The 23,972-nt window shown below is 44.8% G+C and overlaps 2 protein-coding genes across 7 annotated transcripts in view; one reads left to right on the forward strand and one right to left on the reverse strand.

The window, feature by feature from the left end:
• LOC143517559 (uncharacterized) overlaps positions 1 to 16,403 on the reverse strand; it is a 23,420-nt gene extending 7,017 nt beyond the window's left edge. The window contains exons 1-17 of one of the 6 annotated variants that reach the window (XM_077010226.1): positions 16,092 to 16,400; positions 15,594 to 15,785; positions 14,908 to 15,164; positions 14,572 to 14,738; positions 14,299 to 14,473; positions 13,955 to 14,152; positions 13,287 to 13,406; positions 9,229 to 9,362; positions 8,828 to 8,878; positions 8,684 to 8,735; positions 8,310 to 8,507; positions 7,757 to 7,881; positions 3,916 to 3,981; positions 3,529 to 3,656; positions 3,203 to 3,314; positions 2,654 to 2,728; positions 1,674 to 1,817 (exon numbers count right to left, since the gene is read on the reverse strand). In XM_077010226.1, the coding sequence (XP_076866341.1) occupies positions 1,674 to 1,817; positions 2,654 to 2,728; positions 3,203 to 3,314; positions 3,529 to 3,656; positions 3,916 to 3,981; positions 7,757 to 7,881; positions 8,310 to 8,507; positions 8,684 to 8,735; positions 8,828 to 8,878; positions 9,229 to 9,362; positions 13,287 to 13,406; positions 13,955 to 14,152; positions 14,299 to 14,473; positions 14,572 to 14,715 (1,722 nt within the window). In that variant the 5' untranslated portion in view covers positions 14,716 to 14,738; positions 14,908 to 15,164; positions 15,594 to 15,785; positions 16,092 to 16,400. Of the gene's footprint in view, positions 1 to 1,673; positions 1,818 to 2,653; positions 2,729 to 3,202; positions 3,315 to 3,528; positions 3,657 to 3,915; positions 3,982 to 7,756; positions 7,882 to 8,309; positions 8,508 to 8,683; positions 8,736 to 8,827; positions 8,879 to 9,228; positions 9,363 to 13,286; positions 13,407 to 13,954; positions 14,153 to 14,298; positions 14,474 to 14,571; positions 14,739 to 14,907; positions 15,165 to 15,593; positions 15,786 to 16,091 lie in introns of all 6 variants that reach the window. The other 5 variants (XM_077010221.1, XM_077010222.1, XM_077010223.1 and 2 more) reach the window with 5 other exon arrangements.
• Positions 16,404 to 16,538: 135 nt separating this feature from the next.
• cdc27 (cell division cycle 27) overlaps positions 16,539 to 23,972 on the forward strand; it is a 15,910-nt gene continuing 8,476 nt past the window's right edge. Inside the window, exons 1-6 of the mRNA XM_077010228.1 lie at positions 16,539 to 16,723; positions 17,974 to 18,049; positions 18,506 to 18,653; positions 22,037 to 22,162; positions 23,213 to 23,310; positions 23,492 to 23,664. Of these exons, the coding sequence (XP_076866343.1) occupies positions 16,697 to 16,723; positions 17,974 to 18,049; positions 18,506 to 18,653; positions 22,037 to 22,162; positions 23,213 to 23,310; positions 23,492 to 23,664 (648 nt within the window). The 5' untranslated portion in view covers positions 16,539 to 16,696. The remainder of the gene's footprint in view (positions 16,724 to 17,973; positions 18,050 to 18,505; positions 18,654 to 22,036; positions 22,163 to 23,212; positions 23,311 to 23,491; positions 23,665 to 23,972) is intronic.

The raw sequence follows: 23,972 nt of genomic DNA on the forward strand, positions 1-23,972 counted from the left end.
ACAAGTAAGCACTACTTGAATGAATTACAATACAGACATAAACATTTAAAATATGGAGATGAATGTGAGTCTTCAGACTGTGTTCAGTTGTTGGTAATATTGCCACACCAAACAGAGAAGATTATATGTTGATGAATAACACATTTCATAGAACATAATGTAGAGAAAATGTCCTGCTACTTGTGTTATGAAATGAAGGCCTCTGTCTGAGAACAGATGCTACTGGATATTAAAGACGGTTTTGAACTCCCGCTCAAACATCTGGTTTAGTCTGGATCCCATAGATCTTATCAAATCATTATCCTATAAATGTGAGAGAGAAAATTGGTAAGTAATTTGAAACAGTTGATTTTTATAGCACGATTACAAAATTAGCAAAAATTTCTTTATGCTAGGTTATATATATACAGGTTGAGTAAAACGTCACAACACAGGAAAGGGAAAATGACGTGTGAATACCCCACTCAGCTAGTAATGGTTGAGGGGGCCTATTTTTTAGGGTATGTCTGTAACATTGCCGCCATCTTGAAAGCCACCATATTGGATCAAGGGCAGATTTTTCCAATGGGAAGGTGGCCATGTAGCATATCAAAGAAGATATGCTACAATCAGACATGCAATATCTCCTGTGGTTAACACAGAAAGTTGCAACAACAACTGGGAAAATTTGTGTTCAATGTGCTGTCCATGGTGCTGAACAGAGAGCACACTGAATACATTGAAAATTCAATAGCTTTGGAATTTTTTAAGATATTGCAAATCTGATCTGATTGCAGTGATGTTATGGACATAGCCTAAAAGATGCTGGGGTATTCATATATAAAATTTTCTGAAATAAAACGGTACACGTACACACACTGTATATAACGATGGGGTGTAGGAAATGCCAAAACTGAGGCGTTGCTCTTGTACAAATGTTTATTATACAGTGTGCTACTGTTTAACAACATGGAGGACAAACACAGATGCAACAAGACGAGCGACAAGCACAACATCGACACACATTAAATAATTTAAACGCAATGTTTAAACGTATGTTCGGTTTATTCATCGGTATCTCAAAAGTTGTTGTATTTCCTGGTTTCGTTTTGTTGTTCATTTGTTCGATCTATAATGTCTCGTCATGTTCGTACTGTCCATTTGTCTTCAATGAAGTAATGTGGTTGTTATAAAATGTGATGACACTAGCAACACAAGACACTCTCATCGGCAAGTGTGTCCGGCTCCTGTTTGCACCACACCCGCAACAAATACACACACCACACCCGCAACATATACACACACCACACCCGCAACAAATACACACATCACACCTGCAACAAATACACACACCACACCCACAACAAATACACACACCACACCCGCAATAAATACAGCAAATTTTAACAAGATGAATGACAGATGAGACGGATGAACACGTCACATAGAACCACACCCAAAGGAAATACATATATGGAAATAAACAGATGCAGGTCACACACACACACGTGAAGGGAGGGGTCAGGGGCTGTACTGTGACAAATAATTTGTTCCACTGATATTTCATCACAATATCTCAGTGAACTAATGAACCAGTCTGTATACGCACCATGAACACTGATTAATTCACCTAAATCAATAAATTTTATACATTTACATTTCTTTGCATGTCTCTATATTCACTGTATTCTCACCTTGTTAAAGGTGCTGCAGTTCTGGAAGATGAGCCTCATGTCACACACAAATTGTCGCAGTGTGTGATACTCCTGAGTGTGTAGTTTCTCATTCACTCTGTCCAACCACATGGGCTCAGAGATGAAGCTCCTGTATCTGCACACCTGTGCGAGAGCAGTGGAGACCCAGACCAGAGCATGAGTCAGAGACCCAGAGCACGAGTCAGAGACCCAGGGCATGAGTTAGAGACCCAGAGCATGACTCAAGGACCCAGGGCACAAGTCAGAGACCCAGGGCATGAGTTAGAGACCCAGGGCATGAGTCAGAGACCCAGAGCATGACTCAAGGACCCAGGACATGAGTCAGAGACCCAGAGCATGACTCAAGGACCCAGGGCACAAGTCAGAGACCCAGGGCATGAGTCAGAGACCCAGACCAGAGCATGAGTCAGAGACCCAGAGCACGAGTCAGAGACCCAGAGCACGAGTCAGAGACCCAGGGCATGAGTCAGAGACCCAGGGCATGAGTCAGAGACCCAGGGCATAAGTCAGAGACCCAGGGCATGAGTCAGAGACCCAGGGCATGAGTCAGAGACCCAGGGCATGATTCGGCAGAGACGACACAATTGGGTCCTGACATCCAGCCGTCAATGGGTTTTCATAATTCCTTATGAAACATCAATTTGTTTATGAAAAATCACTGTTCAGTTGTGGATTACTTTCTTCAAGTCACAAAACTAAGATGAATAAAGGTTTCAAAATCAATTATGGCAACAACTTAGTTAGCCTTAAATTTGAATTTGTCATCTTAAACTAATGACGTACACTAATTTTGACCTATGTATTTCATACAGGTATATTTAAAGTTACTGGCTAGACTGCTAGTACAACATTACCAGTCAGTGTCTGATGAACAGTACAGAAACAGTACAAATATTTAGAGGTTGGTGTGAGACATGTAGATAAAGGTCATTTAAACATTAAAGTAGAGTAAGTCTTACCATTGTGCTGGGATCCTTCCTAAACACACACTGTGTGTCCTCCTTACACATTAACAGCAGCAAATACTCACAGTGCTACACACAGACACACAAACACACACCCACACACACACACACACACACACACACACACACACAGTCAGATATACTGCTGGTAATGCAGTGTAGGGGTCAAGAATGCTGTTAATTCTGTAATGCACTTCATTATAGGGGAGTGTATTGATTTTATATCCTGGTCACTCCAAACACAATGTATGCATTCTAACAGAACAAACTCATTCTTACACAAGGACAAAATGAAACTCTGCTCACACACACTATAAAAGGACTGATAATCAACAGAAGAAGCTTGGAAAACATACTTCTGTGCCAGGATTTTTGATTAATTGAGTATTATTTTGAGTAAATACTTCCCTGAGAAGCCTTCTTAAACACTTGCTTGCAAGAGTTTTACACAGCATTGCATAAAGTGTGTCTGTGTGGTGGGTGTGTCTCTGTGTGTGTCTGTGTGGTGGGTGTGTCTGGATATGTGTCTGTGGGCGGGGCTACCAGGAAGTATTGAGTCACACGGCTTTTCAAAGCTTGTTCCTCAGTCATGGCAACATGACGCCACAGTCGTTGGTTGTTTTTCCACACACAGTAAGTACACATCCACCTCTCCCTGCATGCCAACACACACACACACACACACACACACACACACACACACACACACACACACACACACACAGTCAATACAATACAGGCTAGTGATTAATAACCTCATACATATTATTTTATAACTATACAAATCAACCACACACACACACACACACACACACACACACGTTCGCTACTCTGCACGAGTCTTTCTCTCCCTCTCCTCTCTCTCTCACCCCAGAGTGTCGTTCTGCAGAGCTGGTATGTGGCAGTCATTATGAAACGCTCGCGGACAATCGTCACAACACACCAGATCCCCGTGAGAGTTACAGATGAAGCACTGATCATCATTATTCTGATCCAGCTGGTAATGAGAGAAAACAGAGAAAAAAAAAACCTGTATTATAAACTGCCTTAAATGTTTACACTTATGATTAAACACAAATCTTATATGCATTATTTCAGTTTTTCCAATGAAAACCAAACAATGTGGCAATGAAGTAACATTAAGCATTACCATTCGAGCGTTTCTTTCATAGTCTAACAAAAACATTTTATTATGCAGGAAGTCCAGGTTATCATAGAATGGCCAGTCTGACTGTGAGAGCTGGTTACTCACTCACCTGCTGCTCTTCTGTAGGATGACAGAGGGAACACTTACACAGCATTGAATGCACCTTCAGAACCTTCTGGAGACACAATACACACATATTAGATTGGACCTGAGCCCATGTCAAATAAATGGGTAATACACCACAGAATGGGTGTAGTCTACATGAAAATGGGTAATATACCACAGAACGGGTGTAGTCTACATGAACATGGGTAATACACCACAGAACGGGTGTAATCTACATGAACATGGGTAATACACCACAGAACGGGTGTAGTCTACATGAACATGGGTAATACACCACAGAACGGGTGTAGTCTACATGAGCATGGGTAATACACCACTGAACGGGTGTAGTCTACATGAGCATGGGTAATACACCACAGAACGGGTGTAGTCTACATGAACATGGGTAATACACCACAGAACGGGTGTAGTCTACATGAACATGGGTAATACACCACAGAATGGGTGTAGTCTACATGAGCATGGGTAATACACCACAGAACGGGTGTAGTCTACATGAACATGGGTAATACACCACAGAACGGGTGTAGTCTACATGAGCATGGGTAATACACCACAGAACGGGTGTAGTCTACATGAGCATGGGTAATACACCACAGAACGGGTGTAGTCTACATGAACATGGGTAATACACCACAGAACGGGTGTAGTCTACATGAACATGGGTAATACACCACAGAACGGGTGTAGTCTACATGAGCATGGGTAATACACCACAGAACGGGTGTAGTCTACATGAGCATGGGTAATACACCACAGAACGGGTGTAGTCTACATGAACATGGGTAATACACCACAGAACGGGTGTAGTCTACGTGAGCATGGGTAATACACCACAGAACGGGTGTAGTCTACGTGAACATGGGTAATACACCACAGAACGGGTGTAGTCTACGTGAACATGGGTAATACACCACAGAACGGGTGTAGTCTACGTGAACATGGGTAATACACCACAGAACGGGTGTAGCCTGCGTGAACATGGGTAATACACCACAGAACGGGTGTAGTCTACGTGAACATGGGTAATACACCACAGAACGGGTGTAGTCTACGTGAACATGGGTAATACACCACAGAACGGGTGTAGTCTGCGTGAACATGGATAATACACCACAGAACGGGTGTAGTCTACATGAACATGGGTAATACACCACAGAACGGGTGTAGTCTACATGAACATGGGTAATACACCACAGAACGGGTGTAGTCTACGTGAACATGGGTAATACACCACAGAACGGGTGTAGTCTACGTGAACATGGGTAATACACCACAGAACGGGTGTAGTCTACGTGAACATGGGTAATACACCACAGAACGGGTGTAGCCTGCGTGAACATGGGTAATACACCACAGAACGGGTGTAGTCTACGTGAACATGGGTAATACACCACAGAACGGGTGTAGCCTGCGTGAACATGGGTAATACACCACAGAACGGGTGTAGTCTACGTGAACATGGGTAATACACCACAGAACGGGTGTAGTCTACGTGAACATGGGTAATACACCACAGAACGGGTGTAGTCTACGTGAACATGGGTAATACACCACAGAACGGGTGTAGTCTACGTGAACATGGGTAATACACCACAGAACGGGTGTAGTCTACGTGAACATGGGTAATACACCACAGAACGGGTGTAGTCTACGTGAACATGGGTAATACACCACAGAACGGGTGTAGCCTGCGTGAACATGGGTAATACACCACAGAACGGGTGTAGTCTACGTGAACATGGGTAATACACCACAGAACGGGTGTAGCCTGCGTGAACATGGGTAATACACCACAGAACGGGTGTAGTCTACGTGAACATGGGTAATACACCACAGAACGGGTGTAGTCTACCTGAACATGGGTAATACACCACAGAACGGGTGTAGTCTGCGTGAACATGGATAATACACCACAGAACGGGTGTAGTCTACATTAACATGGGTAATACACCACAGAACGGGTGTAGTCTACATGAACATGGGTAATACACCACAGAACGGGTGTAGCCTACATGAACATGGGTAATACACCACAGAACGGGTGTAGTCTACATGAACATGGGTAATACACCACAGAACGGGTGTAGTCTACATGAACATGGGTAATACACCACAGAACGGGTGTAGTCTACATGAGCATGGGTAATACACCACAGAACGGGTGTAGTCTACATGAGCATGGGTAATACACCACAGAACGGGTGTAGTCTACATGAACATGGGTAATACACCACAGAACGGGTGTAGTCTACATGAACATGGGTAATACACCACAGAACGGGTGTAGTCTACATGAACATGGGTAATACACCACAGAACGGGTGTAGTCTACATGAACATGGGTAATACACCACAGAACGGGTGTAGTCTACATGAACATGGGTAATACACCACAGAACGGGTGTAGTCTACATGAACATGGGTAATACACCACAGAACGGGTGTAGTCTACATGAACATGGGTAATACACCACAGAACGGGTGTAGTCTACATGAACATGGGTAATACACCACAGAACGGGTGTAGTCTACATGAACATGGGTAATACACCACAGAACGGGTGTAGTCTACATGAACATGGGTAATACACCACAGAACGGGTGTAGTCTACATGAACATGGGTAATACACCACAGAACGGGTGTAGTCTACATGAACATGGGTAATACACCACAGAATGGGTGTAGTCTACATGAACATGGGTAATACACCACTGAACGGGTGTAGTCTACATGAACATGGGTAATACACCACAGAACGGGTGTAGTCTACATGAACATGGGTAATACACCACAGAACGGGTGTAGCCTACATGAACATGGGTAATACACCACAGAACGGGTGTAGTCTACATGAACATGGGTAATACACCACAGAACGGGTGTAGTCTACATGAACATGGGTAATACACCACAGAACGGGTGTAGTCTACATGAGCATGGGTAATACACCACAGAACGGGTGTAGTCTACATGAGCATGGGTAATACACCACAGAACGGGTGTAGTCTACATGAACATGGGTAATACACCACAGAACGGGTGTAGTCTACATGAACATGGGTAATACACCACAGAACGGGTGTAGTCTACATGAACATGGGTAATACACCACAGAACGGGTGTAGTCTACATGAACATGGGTAATACACCACAGAACGGGTGTAGTCTACATGAACATGGGTAATACACCACAGAACGGGTGTAGTCTACATGAACATGGGTAATACACCACAGAACGGGTGTAGTCTACATGAACATGGGTAATACACCACAGAACGGGTGTAGTCTACATGAACATGGGTAATACACCACAGAACGGGTGTAGTCTACATGAACATGGGTAATACACCACAGAACGGGTGTAGTCTACATGAACATGGGTAATACACCACAGAACGGGTGTAGTCTACATGAACATGGGTAATACACCACAGAATGGGTGTAGTCTACATGAACATGGGTAATACACCACTGAACGGGTGTAGTCTACATGAACATGGTAATTTATGAAGTTCTGCTTCTTTCCCTCCTCTTCTAACACCTCCATCATGTCCCTCCCTCTGTCAAAAACATACAAAACACACTCTCTAGCTGGGCTTCTTCAGGCCAATAGAAACTACCAGCGTGTCTGTTATTTCCAAAGCTCTGGTTTCCCTTACACTCTCTCTCAGTGTCCCAGTCTCAGAATCTCAGTGTATCCCCCATCAGCTCACTGATCTCACTTGTCATTCACCTGCATACTGTAAACTCAAGAGACTGAAGCCTTTCAAGGTCCTTTCCACCGTTTTGAAGACTGTAACTTTCTGTCTGTAATATTACCTGGAGTAGGGAGTTTAATGTTTTGCCCTGACATTTTATGTCTCTTCTCCAGTACCCATCCTGCTTCACAAACTCCTGTGGAGTTAACCAACACTCCGCAGTGCGAATGCTTCTGCTACGTGTACCTGCAGCAGTTAAAGGGAAGACTGTATCACACCTCATACCTCAGTCACACGTACTTACACACCAACACACCTCCATCACACTAACTTACTCACCAACACACCTCAATCACACTTACTTACACACCAACACACCTCCATCACACTAACTTACTCACCAACACACCTCCATCACACTTACTTACACACCAACACACCTCCATCACACTAACTCACCAACACACCTCCATCACACTTACTTACACACCAACACACCTCCATCACACTAACTTACTCACCAACACACCTCCATCACACTTACTTACACACCAACACACCTCCATCACACTAACTTACTCACCAACACACCTCCATCACACTTACTTACACACCAACACACCTCCATCACACCAATTTACAGACCGACACATGAAACCACAACGTGCACCTACCCGAAGCAAATCTGCTTTTAAATAAAACTCCACTGACAGAACCACAGCTGACTGGTAAGGTAGGACCCTCAAACTCAGACAAATTCACTTCTTCTCCCTCATCCTCATCTTCTTCCTCCTCATCTTCTTCCTCCTCCTCTTCCTCCCCATTTCGCTTCACTCCTTGGCCAACTGATTCCTCCATTTCTTCACTGGACGCTGACATTATAAGTGGTGGGGGGGGGGGGGGGGGGTGGGGGGTGGCGCAACACACACACACACACACACACACAAGAAAACACATACACGCAAAGCACAACAGTAGAGAGTGAGGTATAGGGAGAGTGAGGTACAGGGAGAGTTAGGTATAAGGAGTGAATTAAGACTGGACTTACTGGAGCTGCAGCTTTCTGGGGAACTGGGAGAGAACAGCTGTCGTTGACTCTGCTGACAGAGGCACATGAACACCATGACCAACAAACCACTTCATTAACTGGTCAAACGATGAGTAGGCCAGGAAAACGATTACAGCCCCTCACCTTCTCAACACACTTCCTCTTCATGGGAGACGTTACGTTTAGATGGCCCTCCTTTGAAGAGAGAAGAAGAAGGAAGCGTGTTAAGTGGTATAATATGGCCCATGTTCTCCCTGATAAACATGCAGGATGAGTGCATTGGACCTTTCTGGAAGATTCCATCTGCAGATGTTTACATGACTGTGAGTCAGCCTGTTAGCCTCAGCCAATGACAGCAGCCAGGGTATTTACTTCAATCAGTGTCTGTATTGGCCTGTTCTGGAGTATTTCTGTAGTGGAGTGTTCTGGAATTTTTCTGTAGTGGAGTGTTTTTGTAGTGGACTGCTCTGGAGTGTTTCTGTAGTGGAGTGTTCTGGAGTGTTTCTGTAGTGGAGTGTTCTGGAGTGTTCAGCCAGTGCATTTACCTTGATCAGTTTCAGTAGTGGAGTGTTCTGGCAGCGGATGCTGAGTTTCCAGTTCTTCCACCTGCCTTTTCCTGCAAACTCCTCAAAACCAGAAGGAGTGAACCAGTGGCCTTGGGAAAGAATGCATTTGCCCCCTAGTGGACACACACCGCTATGTCAGTGCGAGGATAAAGAATACCGTCACAAGAAATGCAACATCATTACAGGGAATGCAACACCACCACAGGGAACACTACACCACTACAGGGAACACTACACCACTACAGGGAACACAACACCATCACAGGGAACACTACACCATCACTGGGAACACTACACCACCACAGAGAATACAAAACCATCACAGGGAACACAACACCATCACAGGGAACATTACACCATCACAGAAAACACAACATCATCACAGGGAACACTACACCACCACAAGAAATGCAACATCATTACAGGGAACATAACACCATCACAGGAAACACTACACCATCACAGGGAACACTACACCATCACAAAGAACACAACATCATCACAGGGAACACAACACCACCACAGGGAACACAACACCACCACAGGGAACACAACACCATCTTAGGGAACACAACACCACCACAGGGAACACAACATCATCTTAGGGAACACAACACCATCACACGGAACACAACACCACCACAGGGAACACAACACCATCTTAGGGAACACAACACCATCACAGGGAACACAACACCATCTTAGGGAACACTACACCATCACAAAGAACACAACATCATCACAGGGAACACTACACCACCACAGGGAACACTACACCATCACAAGAAATGCAACATCATTACAGGGAACACTACACCATCACAGGAAACACTACACCATCACAGGGAACACTACACCATCACAGGGAACACTACACCATCACAGGGAACACTACACCATCACAGGGAACACTACACTACCACAGGGAACACTACACCACCACAGGGAACACTACACTACCACGGGGAACACTACACCATCACAGGGAACATTACATCATCACAGAGAATACATAACCATCACAGGGAACACAACACCATCACAGGGAACATTACACCATCACAGAGAACACAACACCATCACAGGGAACACAACACCATCACAGAGAACACAAAACCATCACAGGGAACACACCACCATCACAGAGAACACAAAACCATCACAGGGAACACACCACCATCACAGGGAACACAACACCATCACAGAGAACAACACCATCACAGGGAATACAACACCATCACAGAGAACACTGCACCATCACAGAGAACACTGCACCATCACAGAGAACACTGCACCATCACTGGGAACACAACACCATCACAAGAAATGCAACATCATTACAGGGAACACTACACCATCACAGAGAACACTACACCATCACAGGGAACACTACACCATCACAGGGAACACTACACTACCACAGGGAACACTACACCATCACAGGGAACACTACACTACCACAGGGAACACTACACCACTACAGGGAACACTACACTACCACAGGGAACACTACACCATCACAGGGAACACTACACTACCACAGGGAACACTACACCACTACAGGGAACACTACACCACTACAGGGAACACTACACCATCACTGGGAACACAACACCATCACAGGGAACACTACACCACTACAGGGAACAACAACATCACAGAGAACACAACACTATCACAGGGAACACAACACCATCACAGGGAACACTACACCACTACAGGGAACAACAACATCACAGAGAACACAACACTATCACAGGGAACACAACACCATCACAAGAAATGCAACATCATTACAGGGAACACAACACTATCACAGGAAAGACAACACCATCACAGGGAACATTACACCATCACAGGGAACATTACACCATCACAAAGAACACAACACCATCACAGGGAACACTACACCACTACAGGGAACAACAACATCACAGAGAACACAACACTATCACAGGGAACACAACACCATCACAAGAAATGCAACATCATTACAGGGAACACAACACTATCACAGGAAAGACAACACCATCACAGGGAACACTACATCATCACAGGGAACATTACACCATCACAAAGAACACAACATCATCACAGGGAACACTACACCACCACAGGGAACACTACACCATCACAAGAAATGCAACATCATTACAGGGAACACTACACCATCACAGGAAACACTACACCATCACAGGGAACACTAGACCATCACAAAGAACACAACATCATCACAGGGAACACTACACCACCACAGGGAACACTACACCACCACAGGGAACACTACACCATCACAAGAAATGCAACATCATTACAGGGAACACTACACCATCACAGGAAACACTACACCATCACAGGGAACACTACACTACCACAGGGAACACTACACCACCACAGGGAACACTACACTACCACAGCGAACACTACACCATCACAGGGAACACTACACCATCACTGGGAACACAACACCATCACTGGAAACTCAACACCATCACAGGGAACACTACACCACCACAGGGAACACAACACCATCACAAGAAATGCAACATCATTACAGGGAACACAACACTATCACAGAGAACACAAAACCATCACAGGGAACACAACACCATCACAAAGAACACTGCACCATCACTGGGAACACAACACCATCACAGGGAACACTACACCACCACAGGGAACAACACCATCACAGAGAACACAACACCATCACAGGGAACACAACACCATCACAAGAAATGCAACATCATTACAGGGAACACAACACTATCACAGAGAACACAAAACCATCACAGGGAACACAACACCATCACAAAGAACACTGCACCATCACTGGGAACACAACACCATCACTGGGAACACAACACCATCACAGAGAACACAACACCATCACAGGGAACACTACACCATCACAGGGAACAACAACATCACAGAGAACACTACACTACCACAGGGAACACTACACCACCACAGGGAACACAACACCATCACAGGGAACACTACACCATCACAGGGAACACTACACCACCACAGGGAACACTACACCACCACAGGGAACACTACACCACTACAGGGAACACTACACCGTCACTGGGAACACTACACCGTCACTGGGAACACTACACTGTCACTGGGAACACTACACCATCACAGGGAACACTACACCATGACAGGGAACACTACACCATGACAGGGAACACTACACCATCACAGGGAACACTACACCATCTACAGGGAACACTACACCATCACAGGGAACACTACACCATCACAGGGAACACTACACTATCACTGGGAACACTACACCATCACAGGGAACACTACACCATCACAGGGAACACTACACCATCACAGGGAACACTACACCACCACAGGGAACACTACACCATCACAAGAAATGCAACATCATTACAGGGAACACTACACCATCACAGGAAACACTACACCATCACAGGGAACACTACACCATCACAGGGAACACTACACTACCACAGGGAACACTACACCACTACAGGGAACACTACACCATCACTGGGAACACAACACCATCACAGGGAACACTACACCACCACAGGGAACAACAACATCACAGAGAACACAACACCATCACAGGGAACACAACACCATCACTGGGAACACAACACCATCACAGGGAACACAACACCATCACAGGAAAGACAACACAACCACAGGGAACAACAACATCACAGAGAACACAACACCATCACAGGGAACACTACAATATCACAGAGAACACAAGACCATCACAGGGAACACTACACCACCACAGGGAACACAACACCACCACAGGGAACACAACACCACCACAGGGAACACAACATCATCTTAGGGAACACAACACCATCACACGGAACACAACACCACCACAGGGAACACAACACCATCTTAGGGAACACAACACCATCACAGGGAACACAACACCATCACAGGGAACACAACACCATCTTAGGGAACACAACACCATCTTAGGGAACACTACACCATCACAGGGAACCGTAATGTGGGAGTGACGGTACCTTTGGCCAGCCTGTTTCGATCCAGAGTGGCTTTTTTATCTCCACAGGTGACAGGTAGCTGAGTTTGATAAAAATCCCATGTCCAAATATCCAGCTTCTCTCCTTTCTTAACTGGAGAAGCTGAGAGAGAGTGCATGTCAGGGAAAAACACTTCATATCAAATATCATAGAGTAATAAATAACTAATATATAAGATCCAATATAAGAGTACTAACAAATATTTAATAGCCAAACAAATTAATTTGTTAAGTATTAAGTGTTAATCAAATGTTAAGACATTCCGTAAGCTGTTTTACACATTGTCAAATGTGATATTAAAATATATATTAATGATTTATACATTTATTAATGCTTTAGTAGCATTGGGATCACTTAGAGTTAAATCTCTATGTTTATAAACATATTTTGATTTTTTTTTTTTTGGCTGCCTATTTTTCAAGCTCAGTGCAGATGAAAGGTCTGTGAAGGCACAAAGTAGCAGACACAGGTCAAAGGTCACAGGTCACGGCTGCAGGCTGGACTGGGACTCATCCCTGGCCAACAGAAGCAGACCTGCTCTGAGACCAGCATTTGTGTAATTTATCCTCCTAAATCTAATCATTTGGCCAGGAGACTGGTGTGATTATTCTCAAATGCTCGAGCCAAAGGGCGATAGACTACAAACATACAGAATATGGGCTTCTTGAGGGGTTTCTTCTGGCTGGGCGAGGAAGGATAAGACGGGCCGGGCTGCTCGTCTTCCTCAGACTTTTCATCACTTTTCTTCCTCTTGCATCCTTTTCTCTTCCCCTTTACTACGTGTTCTTTACTCAGTGAGTCTTTCTCCTCCTCCGCATTAGGGAGCTTGTCATAGTATTTGAAAGACCCTGATGAACAATCACATTGAAAAGAGTTTCAAATAAATAAAAAATTTAAAAAATGCAAATTCTTATATTGAAGTATTACACACATAAAAATATAGCAGATTACAATACATAATGAAAAGCTCCAGAAGTGTCTGGAGGCAACGCACCGTCCATCAGACTGTTTCTGAGCACACGCAGAACTGGGTATTTCTGCAGGATGTGGTCACGGAACACACATCTCCAAAACACCTTCACACTGTCACTTCTCTCTTTCTCCAGCCTGTCCAACACCTCATACACACCCTCCTTTTTCCTCTCCTTACACTTCATACTTCTCACCTTCTGCAAAGAAAACACAACTCACTGTTTGGGAGGAGAGAGAGAGAGAGAGAGAGAGAGAGAGAGAGAGAGAGAGAGAGAGAGAGAGAGAGATTTCTTGCCTTGTATAGTTTTTCTGTGACCAAATTATGGTCGCGCAGCTGATTGAGGAATGTGTTCGGTTGCTCTATGCAGGACATTTCCGTCTTTTTGCAGTGAAAAAACCGAATCAACTCCTCATTCGTCAGAAAGTCTAACGGATCCATTTTAAAAGAGGTGTCGTTCCAGTCTGTAAAACGACATCTCAATTAAATAACAGCAATAAAGCCTTATATAATGTACTGTAAAATACCATAACTAAGTCACGCGTACAGCCACGAATCTAAAGTATGTTCTACATACGTATGTAACTATGGCTTTCATTATAAATAAACAGTAACACTTCAAAGCCACAGTACCTCCACACGGCCTCCAATTGTATTTTCAGCCGACAAGCGTTGATTCGTTGCCTTGATTTCTACACATTTCCTCGCAAGATCCCTCGGCACACGGCGGAACCGGAACGATGATGTTGGAAAAGCGAAAGCTGACCTCTGAAAGCGCGCGTGCGACGTGCGGAGAGCGCGCGAGTCACGCCCTCTACCGAGACTGGTTCACAACACAAAAGCCTCCGGCAGGAAGGTCGCTCCGTGTGCGGGACAGCCAGCTCCCCATTCTCACACCCCGAAAGAGGCGTAGAGGGGGGGTGAAAATGTGTTATGGAATGATGAACTCAAAGTTGGTAATCATACAAAAATAAGTTCTGCGAAAGTTATTGACTGAGGCTAAATTATCAAAAATATGTAACATAAAACCAAAAATAGTATATAAAACGATTTAAAAAATAGGGCAATAGAAATAGTATATTGAGAATAAAAATTGTATTGGTGTCACCAAATGACAGTAAATATAATGTTATATTAGTTTGTACTATAATGTTATATTAGTTTTGTTCTGTGTTCAAGCAAACTATTAAGACACAATTTAATTAATTGTAAACAAAACAAATAAATTCCAACCCCAATGAAATAGAAACCTCATAGCTGTGGGCCACCATACACATCTCATAATACTGATGATGGACCTTGTAAATAAGTTTACATACTTTTAATTTTAGTTGACAAGCTTCTTCTTTTTCTTCTTCTTCTTCTTTCGGCAATTCCCGTTTAGGGGTCGCCACAGCGGATCAAACTCCTCCATCTGGCCCTGTCCTGAGTGTCCTCCACTGACACACCAGCCACTCTGGATACCACTGCATCCATAAACCTCCTCTTAGGTCTACCTCTACTCCTCTTGCCTGTACGATGAAGTGATAAACATGATGGTATGTAATATTTTAATATAATTTATAATTTGCAACAGCATCATCGCGGATCAAATCTTCACACAAACACCGTAATAATTGCTATACATTCTGACTTTTAAATGACGCTCTGGTAAGACTCCAGTTCAACTGCTTGCTTCAAGTTAGGTCTGACATGTAAATAACACACAATAGTTGATCAATACAGTTTCATTGCAGTCTCCAATATGTTCATGTACATATCTACATACCCATATCCACAGTTAATTTATTTTGTATATTTATAATAGTAATACTCACCATATCCACAGTGAATCAATTTTTGCACATTTAGAATAGTAATTTATTTCATCAATCTCTTGCACTATGTATATAGTGCACTATGTTATTGCACACTTGCCCTGTCTTTTGCACTATTGCTACTATTTGCACTTCTGGTAGATGCTAACTGCATTTCGTTGCCATGTACCTGTATTGAGCAATGACAATAAAGTTGAATCTATCTATCTATCTATCTATCTATCTATCTATCTATCTATCTATCTATCTATCTATCTATCTATCTATCTATCTATCTATCTGTCCGTCCGTCCGTCCGTCCGTCTGTCTGTCTGTCCGTCCGTCCGTCTGTCCGTACGTACGTACTAAGACATATGGCTCATATTTTTAAACCAGCGGTGTGGTGCCATCTGGTGGCCATAACGGGAACTGTGCGGTATTTTCGGTAAGGACGTATTTGAGTCGGTCGTTTCCGGACGTGTTCGGCCGCCGATAACGGTTGGTATGGTGTATGTGTTCAAATCTTTGATGCTAGCTTCACCGTGCTACTTCTGGCCTGTACTGAACCACAGAGGAATAGGAGAAAGAGGGAACGCCAACGGGGAGACGAGGAGCCTGGCTACGGAATGACGGTGTTGCAGGAACCTGTCCAGGTAATTAAGAAACAAATAAAGCTGTTGTCCCCGGTCATACGCGGAGGACACGACTTTAATCCCCCCACACAGAAGTCGTACTTGGCCGGTCGGTGGGGATACTCGACACCGGGGCCGGTGTTGAGGCCTAGCTGTGCTAATCAACACCTTAAGCCTTTTTAAAATCGATGACATTACAAATACAACACCACATGTAGGGGGTTGGATGTTTTTAAAATATTTTTTTATATTTTAGTATATTTAAAACCAGTTACCACCCGTCACACAGCTAGTCAAAGTTAGTTTTGTTTCATAAGCTAACGTTAATAACGCGGTTAGCGTTAGCCTCGCGGCTAGCTGGCTAACTCTGCATTTTAATCTCGGCAGTGAATATTTTATTGACAGGATTATTATTATTATTGTTATGGTTGAAGGTAATTGGACTTTCGACGAGCTACTAACTTCAAAACCATCTAAAGTACAACGAATGATTGCCAGCGGCAGCTAGCTGGATCATGATGGAGAAACAGTGTAGCCCGGCAGCCTTGGCTAACTTATGTAGTAGCTAGACGAGTTACTAAATATCGGATATCTGGAGTCAACAACATCATCTGCGTGTCATGTTCGTGAAATATCGAGAAAACATATAACATAGCTAGATAACTGAGAAATGATCGAGATCGAGTTAACGTCCAAGCCGGTTACCCAGCTGTATTACATAGATAATGAACTAGGCAGCTAGTTAACCAAAAACCAAGACGACTGTTAAGTGTCTTTTACATAATGGCCCTAAAATGTTTTAAATGTTTTACTATATTATTATGCGCATCGATATAGCTAGCTGTGTATGTTGGTACCAGCTAGCTAAATGTCAGATTAGGTTTTTGCTTTTGCTGCAACACCTTTTTGTACACTGAACCCGCTCCTTGTGAGGAATACATGGCAGCTTGGCTCAGACATAGCCGTCAAAATCATGCATAATCTCGCCAGCTATCTTGTGCATTTGTCAGTATACAGTATCTATAAATGGAGTGTTTTCAGGACGTTATCATAGCCCGTTTGGGGGTTGTGGCAGTACCAGGCATTTCTGTTTGTCATTCAAGCAGCGCAATTGTCATTTACAGTTATGAACATCTATGAGTAAATCTGCATTCGCAGCTCGCTTGCATGTCAACCACAACTGCTTGCTTTAACCTTTGGCAAACGCTTGGTGTGTGAGGGAGACGATATGTGGCGTGCTGTGGTAACCACTGCTGTCTTCTCGTCCACAGGCTGCTGTCTGGCACGCTCTCAACCACTATGCCTACAGAGACGCTGTGTTCCTGGCAGAGAGGCTGTATGCTGAAGGTAGTAACTCTAAATCTTACAAACGCTGACACCTCACGAATGGCGAGCGACCACCGTCATTTCCATTAGACCCAATGGAGAAATCTTTACTATTAATACAGCATAACAGACTTGATTCTTGGATCACGAAGGGATTGTTCAGATCTGAATATATGCCAAGAATGTATATTTTCTTGGTATTAATTACAGTGCTGTAAGGTTACTGATACACACAAAGTAATGGTGCATTTCTTAGACTGTCTGCCCTTACAGCTTTTCTGTCTTGTTCTCAAGGTAAGGTGTAAGGTGCTTTCAATTTCGCAGCCATCTGCATTAGGGCATCGGTGTCATGGTTATATTGGTATCTGGCCAGACAGAAGCTGCCTGTCTCATTCAGAAATCAACATTTCAGAAGCCTGATGCAAAGTGTTGATGGCTCTATTTTTTCCCCCGTTATGTTCCTGCGTCTTCTGACAGTGCACTCGGAAGAAGCGCTCTTCCTCCTGGCTACGTGTTACTACCGCTCTGGGAAGGCCTACAAGGCTTACCACCTCCTCAAAGGGCACAGCTGCACCACGCCACAGTGCAGATACCTCCTGGCCAAGTGCTGCGTGGAGCTGAGCAAGTAAGACCTCCTCCTGCCACTGTGCCCAGCGCGGCCTGTGTGCAGGGGCTTTACACGCAGTACAGCAACCGCACATACGTACACAGGCCCTCCTTATGATTTAGGATACCAGTACAAGATATTATAATTTTGATATGTTTCTAGAACATTCATGTGTTCCTTTTTATACGGCATGATTGCAGTTGGCTTTTTCAAAACATGGCTAAAGTGTGTGACCATTTGAGGCGATGGTTGTTCTCCACTACTGCTATATTGTACATGCTGCACATACCCAGCTAGTTGATGGTTTCTAGTAAGTCTTGTGATGCTACTGTTCGATTGATCAGACGAGCTACATAAGCCTGTCCTACCAGATCCCTACAGAGTACGCTATTCCTGTGCTTGTTATTAAGCTGCATGGATTCTTCCAGAAAAAATGTATTTATAGAGGTGCCTGTGATTGTTATAGTGTGAAAAGCTGTTGTGTGCCAGTGGTGTGTGTTTGTGGAAGAGAGAAACACAGAGCAGTGGCACTAACCGAATGCCCTGGTGTACACGTGCACTCACATTTTTCTTTCCACCAAAGCAAAGCCCAGTCGCAGATTGGTAATAGAAATACTTTTCAACATTTGGTTATTTCTGGATTTCCTAAAATGTTTTGTTTCTTTCATATGCCCGTGAAGTAGGTGAGATGAATTAGTTAGCAGTTCATCATCTGTGTCATATGACTTTGACTCACAGTGTGTTAAATTATATGCAGGGTGAGATAAATATTCTGTGCCAAACCATTAGCATTTCACGTAGCGCCCAGCCCGTCCACTCAGTTGATGATCATCCTCTAAGTGTACACACTCCCTCACATGGGGTCATCACCTGGACGCCTCCCTTCCTCAGGGTTTTAATGAATCACATGACAGGCCCTCCATCTTGATGCTGTTTTCTCGGCGAGCTGTGCTCTCTCCGTCCACAGCCACTAGTCCTTTCAACGGCCTCAGATCCCTCCCGTCCTACCAACGTTTGCCACCAATGTCCAATCTTTAGCTTCAGCAGCTCTATCAGCATGTGTAGCTTGTTTCCCCTCTGCCCTTCACCCATTTGTTCTGATATGGATGCGATGGGCGAAGAATGAACCTCCATGTGCTTTATTGTGGAATAAATGCGGTAAGGTGGCAAGGTGGCCTCCATGTGTGGTGTGTCTAACCCCTTTCAGCATCTCGGCCCCTTCTCATAACCTGCAGCCTCCATGTTCACCTCCCCACTGCTCAAGGTTTTGCAGAGTTAGAAGGATGTCGTATGTCTCTCCAAGCAAAATGTACGATGCTAGTCGCATCCGTCACCCACAGCTGTGGTGCGGGGTTCTCTGCTTCTATGCTGTTTTGTCTGTGTTCCCTGCCAAACTGGCTGCTGTGTGCCATGTTCCCTCTTCTGGCTCACAAATAAAACCAGTAACCATTTGCCTTCTCTGTGGTAATGAGGCTTTTCTAAATGCTTTTTGCACCTGCCCTACCACATCCATATATTCCCGGGCTCTCTTGGCTACCTGCACTGTCTCTCATGGATTACACTCTCCGTACTTTCATGAGTGGTGCTTTTAACCCTACGTACTTAGACCCCAACAGAACGACTCAGCCCCTCTCCCCTATCATACCACACTATTTAGGGAACACCGCACCCCTAAGCCACTTCCTGATAGCCTCTGTGTCCTTAAATGCAACCTTGTATACCTTCTTCCTCCATAAGCAAACATTCCCACACAAGTTGTCCTTTCAAAGTTGATGAGTTTACTCCTCGTCCTTGCCCACTTGAGATTCTCATTTAGCTTCTCTAGCAACCTCCCAGCACCTGGTACAGTAGTGGTCAGTGTTGCCACGCCCCCAGGCTGGTACTGTCCTGTAACCTGTCCTGTAACTGCCTGCCTAGAACCCCGTCAATCACCATCATAAATGTAAACGTTGAAATAGTACAAACTGTATTTTCAGTCGTCTTCAGAACTTAACATGCTCTTCCTGTATTAAACCTAAACGTATTATCTTCAAAATAAGTCTTAACCAGTCTTCTAATCCTGTCTGGTACATGGAAGAACCCAAACACATTCCATGAGAGATGATCCAGGAAACCCACATGTAGTCCCTCCCCTCTCCTCTGGCTCAGGCTGACGCCACATCGTAATGTTGTGCTGCAAACAACCTGCAAAGCCTGAAATCCCGGCACCGTTGTCAATGAACTTATTTTCTCTGAAATATGCAGACGGTCTCTGCCCAACCACAATAGAGATCTTACCATCCACATTTAAGAAGGCTTGTAGGGAGAAAGTGCTCAATACCCACAGCGTGCTGGTCTGTTGGTATAAGAAATCCCTCTACTGGAGGAGAAACCCAAAGCCTTGTTGTAAGGATCATTCCTGTTTGCAGCGGTGACTGTGTTTATGGCCTAGGAATTGTCAGCATGCTGTCATGTTTAATTTAGGTTTCCATAGGAACCACCCGTTGAGGAAAAACGCTGCATAATGGACGTTAAAATTGTTGGTTAAGGCTGAATTCTGATTTCTTTATTTTTATAAACAGGAGTGAGTGGCGTTTTCTCTTGTTCTTCCTTCGTGTTCTTTATTTGGCTGATGTTTGATTGTGGCCAGAAGAATGTGTGAGCAGCTTATAAATATCGATCTTCATCCTGGACATGGTCCTCAAGAATGGCACCTGCTATTTGGAGACAGACCATACGCAGAGTTCTAGAGATGTCTCCAGAGTTCTTGCAGTGTTGTGAGGTGTATAGTGAGCTTTGTGTCCCTGATTTGAGGACCACGGTTTCGGATGAATTCTTGGCTCTGTCAGCATCAGTTCTCTGCTAGGAGAGGAGGACCAAGCAGATTACAAACCAAGCCAGTGATTACCACCTACTCACCCAGTCCCAGTCTGGCTAATGTGTAAGGATGCAAAATATATGCATAAATAATATTAATTTGTTGATTTCTACATGTACAGTCTTTATCACATCTCTGTATAAGAGATTAAAACGACAGTTGGTTAGTTGGTATTTGGATTTTGCTGATAAGTTACTCATTTATATCTGTTATGATGATGCATTAATTTCTTCATGCTCTGGATAAGTACGCATTTGTGCCACTGTTTATTTATTATTTTTTTTACTACTATTTAAATTTGCAGCATTACTGGATGTGTTCAAGACTATCCTAGCCCTAACATCAACCCTAGCCCTAACATCAACCCTAGCCACAATGCCATATTTTGTTTGATCTAATAATGAAGCTCAAACCTTATATCTTTAGCATTATGACTATCCAAAAAGGTATTATTTTACAGAGATAATGGAAAAGCTCAAAGGCTAATATACTAACCTGTGTGTGTGTGTGTGTGTGTGTGTGTGTGTGTGTGTGTGTGTGTCAGGCTGGCAGAAGGCGAGCAGATCCTCACAGGTGGGGTCCTGAACAAACAGAAGAGCCAGGATGACATCGTGACGGAGTTCGGCGACTCCTCGTGTTTCACGCTGGCGCTGCTGGGACAGATCTACTGGTGTGTGAGCCCCGCTGTACTGCCCTGGGGCACGGAGCAGCCGTGTGAGCCCCGCTCTACTGCCCTGGGGCACGGAGCAGCCGTGTGAGCCCTGCTCTACTGCCCTGGGGCACGGAGCAGCCGTGTGAGCCCCGCTCTACTGCCCTGGGGCACGGAGCAGCCGTGTGAGCCCCACTCTACTGCCCTGGGGCACGGAGCAGCCGTGTGAGCCCCGCTCTACTGCCCTGGGGCACGGAGCAGCCGTGTGAGCCCCGCTCTACTGCCCTGGGGCATGGAGCAGCCGTGTGAGCCCCACTCTACTGCCCTGGGGCACGGAGCAGCTGTGTGAGCCCCGCTGTACTGCCCTGGGGCATGGAGCAGCCGTGTGAGCCCTGCTCTACTGCCCTGGGGCACGGAGCAGCCGTGTGAGCCCCGCTCTACTGCCCTGGGGCACGGAGCAGCTGTGTGAGCCCCGCTGTACTGCCCTGGGGCACGGAGCAGCCGTGTGAGCCCCGCTGTACTGCCCTGGGGCACGGAGCAGCCGCACGCCTCATTTAATTTAGCAGCTGAATTCAGTGTCACCTGCTTTATTCAAATCTTGGCTTTGGTAAAATGTGCCTGCATTAATCAACAGTACCGCATATCTTTAAGCATTACCTCTTGGCATGTCGCTTTGTTACTGAAAGGACCCCATTCAGGTCTGTTAAAAGTACAGATGTTTAGCCATAAGTGAACTGAATGATGAAAACCGCTGTTATCTTCATTGAAACTCCTAGGATGTATTAGAGAGGAACAGATGGGTTATTGTGTCAAGTAGCTGGGAGCATGTGGGAATTTCCTGTTATTGGGTAAGAGACGAATGTAAATGAGACAATCAGTGCAGTTGTGTTTGCTGTTAGTCAGTTCCTTGTTTAGAGCAGGTCTCCGATGAATGAGGAGCATCTTTAGTGCAATTCCTTTCATGGCATTTTGTGGATCTTTCATGGTTGAGCATCTAGTTTTAAGAATAGATCCCTTTCCTAATGCGCTCAGCTGTTTTGTTGAGCTAATGCGTCTCCTCCTGGTCTGCAGCAAAACGGATCGTCTGGCTAAAGGGGCAGAATGTTTCCAGAGGAGCCTGGGTGAGAATCCGTTCCTCTGGTCGCCCTTCGAGTCCCTCTGCCAGATCGGTGAGTTTATTATCTGTTCCTCGGTGGTGTGGGTTTAGAATCGGGTCTGCTTTTTGCCTCGTGTTTTGCAAAATAACTTATTTTTCTTGGTTGATTAGCTGGCAGTGGTTTGACCCATTGACCTTTTCAGTGTCTTGCCCTTGTAATTTGTGTGTGTGTGTGTGTGTTGATTGCGGTGCAGGTGAACGGCCAGATCCCGAGCAGATCTTCAAGTTAACCTCTCTGCAGAGCTTCAGTGGGGGCAGTGGGGGGGGCGGCCCCGCCTTCCCCATGGGTCCTGTACACACACCCAGCCACAACATGCCCCACCGGCAGGTCGACTCCGTCCTCATGGAGACGCCCCAGGACACCCTGGTACACGTTCAGACCCCTGCAGCATGCACCTGATCTCAGTCATGGGTCCAAAATCACACCCAGGAGTGGGCTTGATGTCACACCCAGGAGTGGGCTTGATGTCACACCCAGGAGTGGGTTTGATGTGGGTGTGTTCTCCCTGGAGTGTATGTCAGTTCCCAATGTCCATATAATCCAATTATATTTATATTTCAAATTCATATCATAATCTAATGCAGGTTATGGTAGTGTCAGGGATAATCACAGCCGAATGGAATAGTGATCTTTTACTGTTAAAAGTCTTTGCTATTGTTCTAGGATGTGGTACG

This window comes from Brachyhypopomus gauderio, chromosome 6 (genome assembly GCF_052324685.1).
Source record: "Brachyhypopomus gauderio isolate BG-103 chromosome 6, BGAUD_0.2, whole genome shotgun sequence".
NCBI classification, from domain to species: domain Eukaryota; kingdom Metazoa; phylum Chordata; class Actinopteri; order Gymnotiformes; family Hypopomidae; genus Brachyhypopomus; species Brachyhypopomus gauderio.